General features: G+C 53.3%; 2 protein-coding genes across 2 annotated transcripts in view; both read right to left on the bottom strand.

The window, feature by feature from the left end:
* PTSG_08866 (uncharacterized protein) overlaps positions 1-1,909 on the bottom strand; it is a gene marked incomplete at its 3' end in the record, with an annotated part of 3,100 nt that extends 1,191 nt beyond the window's left edge. Inside the window, exons 1-6 of the mRNA XM_004990195.1 lie at positions 1,625-1,909; positions 1,312-1,399; positions 1,074-1,127; positions 771-880; positions 298-365; positions 6-53 (exon numbers count right to left, since the gene is read on the bottom strand). Of these exons, the coding sequence (XP_004990252.1) occupies positions 6-53; positions 298-365; positions 771-880; positions 1,074-1,127; positions 1,312-1,399; positions 1,625-1,645 (389 nt within the window). The 5' untranslated portion in view covers positions 1,646-1,909. The remainder of the gene's footprint in view (positions 1-5; positions 54-297; positions 366-770; positions 881-1,073; positions 1,128-1,311; positions 1,400-1,624) is intronic.
* A 399-nt stretch (positions 1,910-2,308) lies between these two features.
* PTSG_12806 (uncharacterized protein) overlaps positions 2,309-2,500 on the bottom strand; it is a 4,698-nt gene continuing 4,506 nt past the window's right edge. Inside the window, exon 12 of the mRNA XM_004990194.1 lies at positions 2,309-2,500. This exon is cut by the window's right edge and continues 679 nt beyond it. The gene's annotated coding sequence lies outside the window, so the exon portion shown is untranslated.

The raw sequence follows: 2,500 nt of genomic DNA, 5'->3' as shown, positions 1-2,500 counted from the left end.
CTGACTGGTCGTATAAAGAAAAGTAGACGACAGTGCCCGGTACAGACATCATCCTGACACACACGCGCGCGCGCGAAAGAGAACAAGCGGAGGAGAATAGAAACACAGGGTTGCATCATGGTGTGTTGGGTGGTGGTCGTCGTCGTGGTGGTGGAGTGGAATGAGACACGTGTGCTGTGTGAGGATAACACCGCGGGCAAGGTGCGCTCAGAGTGCACACCGGAACCACGAACAAGAAGACCGGCATGAAAGCACGCGCGTGTATGTGAGCGTGTGCGAGTGTCTCGCATGACGTACAGAGTTGGTGTCATGCCCCGCCACAGCGACCTGAGCCCTTCATGTCGGCCAATCTTGAAAAACGCATCCTGCCACCAAAACGGACCCAAACCACAACGCACGCGCATGCGCAAACACGTCATGGAACACGCAGCCAACCCCATCACGGAATGAATCAACACAAAAGCACAGACACGCACGTGAGTTTGAGAGAGAGAGAGAGAGAAAGAGAGAGAGAGAGAGAGAGAGAGAGAGAGAGAGAGAATGTGTGTGTGTGTGACCGCTCAGAAAAAAAGGACGAATGCGCACACGGCGGCCTCGGTTCCGCGGGGAAAAAGCGTATGTGAGAATCCCCTCCCGAGCCATTCGCGCAATTGCTTGATTTTGTTTTGTTTTTCAAGGCATTCTCGTCATCGCGGCGTATGCGTGTGTGTGTGTGTGTGTGTGTGCGTGGCTGTTGCTGTGATGGTGCATGCATGCGAGAGCACGCGTACCATGGTGCCGTGGAATCGTATTCTGGGTGCATGCGGTGTTCCACAGCCAGGGCAGTGCACGGGTGTTTGTGCTGCCGCGCTGCCCATCGCTGTCGTCGTGCAGTTGCGTACTGTTGGGCGGTCAAGTCGCAATGCGTGCGGGCAAAGATGGTGGATGTGTGCCACGAGCGTGATGGTGTTGGTCAGTGTGTGTGTCAGTGTGTGTGTGTGTGTGCGTATGTCTGTGTGTGTGTGTGTGTGCATGGCACGCAGATGTTGACTGAGGTGAAGAACATCCACACACACACGCACACGCATACATACCTTGTGGTTGGTTTTGTGCTTGTAGTCTGTTCTTTACGACATCAAAGGGCGTCACTGCAGACAAACAAGACAAAATCAAAAGCACGTGAGTTTGTGCAGGTGGTTCTGTCAACAGCCCGCCCCAGCCCAAGACGACAACGACAGCAACGACGGCACATGTGCAACACGCTGCATGCTCAACCACAAGCGTCTCCAACACTTCAAAAGTTCTCACTCTTCCACACGCATACACACGCACTTGTGAGCGACGTCAGCACTGCGCCCGTGCATGATGCCAGCATTTGCTGGTGAGCGGAGATGGATGTCATCTGGGGTTGTTGATCATCCTGCAAAGCCCGACCGCAAGAGCACGCGCGTTTTCGTCCATGAGTGTGCAGACAAGAGACAAAAGGAAGGCGGTTCGTTGGCAGCAGGCAGGAAACGGACGACAAACAACGCACGTGTGCATTAAAACTACACGCACACCCATACACACATACATACACATACACATAAACACACATACACATACACTCACACACTCACATGCTCACACACGCACATCAACGTACGTTGGCTTCGCGAGAGGGCATGACGCCCCGCACGAAGACGGAGGAACAAGGTCGCGCCGTCACGCTTGGTTGTGTGGTGGCCGCCACCAAACACAAACAAACAAACAACACACACACACACACACACAAACACACACACAAACAAACAGCACAAACGAGAAAGCTTCAAAGACAGCGCGTTCAGGCACTTGCTTGCTTGCTTGCTGCTCACTCTCCAGCAGAGACTGCAGCTGTGTGCGTGTCAGCAGCGTGCACTTGTTGCGCGTTGTTGCTGGCGTGTGTGTGATGTAGATAATTGACCATAATTTCAACAATATTTCTGGCCACACACAAACCAAAGCAGCTGCTGGTTTGCAAGCGTAAAGCCACCGTGTGCCTGTTACGCCTTGCCTTTGCCTGTTATTGTGGGAGCTTTATTTAGTCAACCGTGGCAAATGTTGATGGGTCGAGAGCCAAATTGGAGTGGCGCCAACTGGCACCTCACACCAGGCGAAAGGGTCGAGTCATATGCCACTCCAAACCTTTGACACTCTCGGCCCACCTTTTTTCTTCCTTTCTGATATCTGGAGGTGTAAGCCCGGGTGTGGCTGCCTGCGTCTGAGTGATGCTGTATCATGTCTCGGTCGGCTGTTAGTGCTCCCGATACACACCCTTGTTACACTCCTTGCGTTCCATCTGTTTGACGCTTGTGCTTGCTTGTTGTTGCCTCTGTTGCGCTCTGGGAATTTACTTGACGCTGTGGGGCGTCAAAGAACACGGGGGCAAACACGTGATCAACAGGTCGCACAACAGTGGGCGCAGCACGTAGCAAATGCGTCAGCAGCAAGCGAACATTTCACAGCCAGCAGCAAACGCCAACACGAATAACCACGTCAC

This window comes from Salpingoeca rosetta (genome assembly GCF_000188695.1).
Source record: "Salpingoeca rosetta unplaced genomic scaffold supercont1.25, whole genome shotgun sequence".
Taxonomy (NCBI): Eukaryota; class Choanoflagellata; order Craspedida; family Salpingoecidae; genus Salpingoeca; species Salpingoeca rosetta.
Note: the sequence above shows the minus strand (reverse complement) of the source record. Positions and strands in the feature narration are given on the sequence as shown.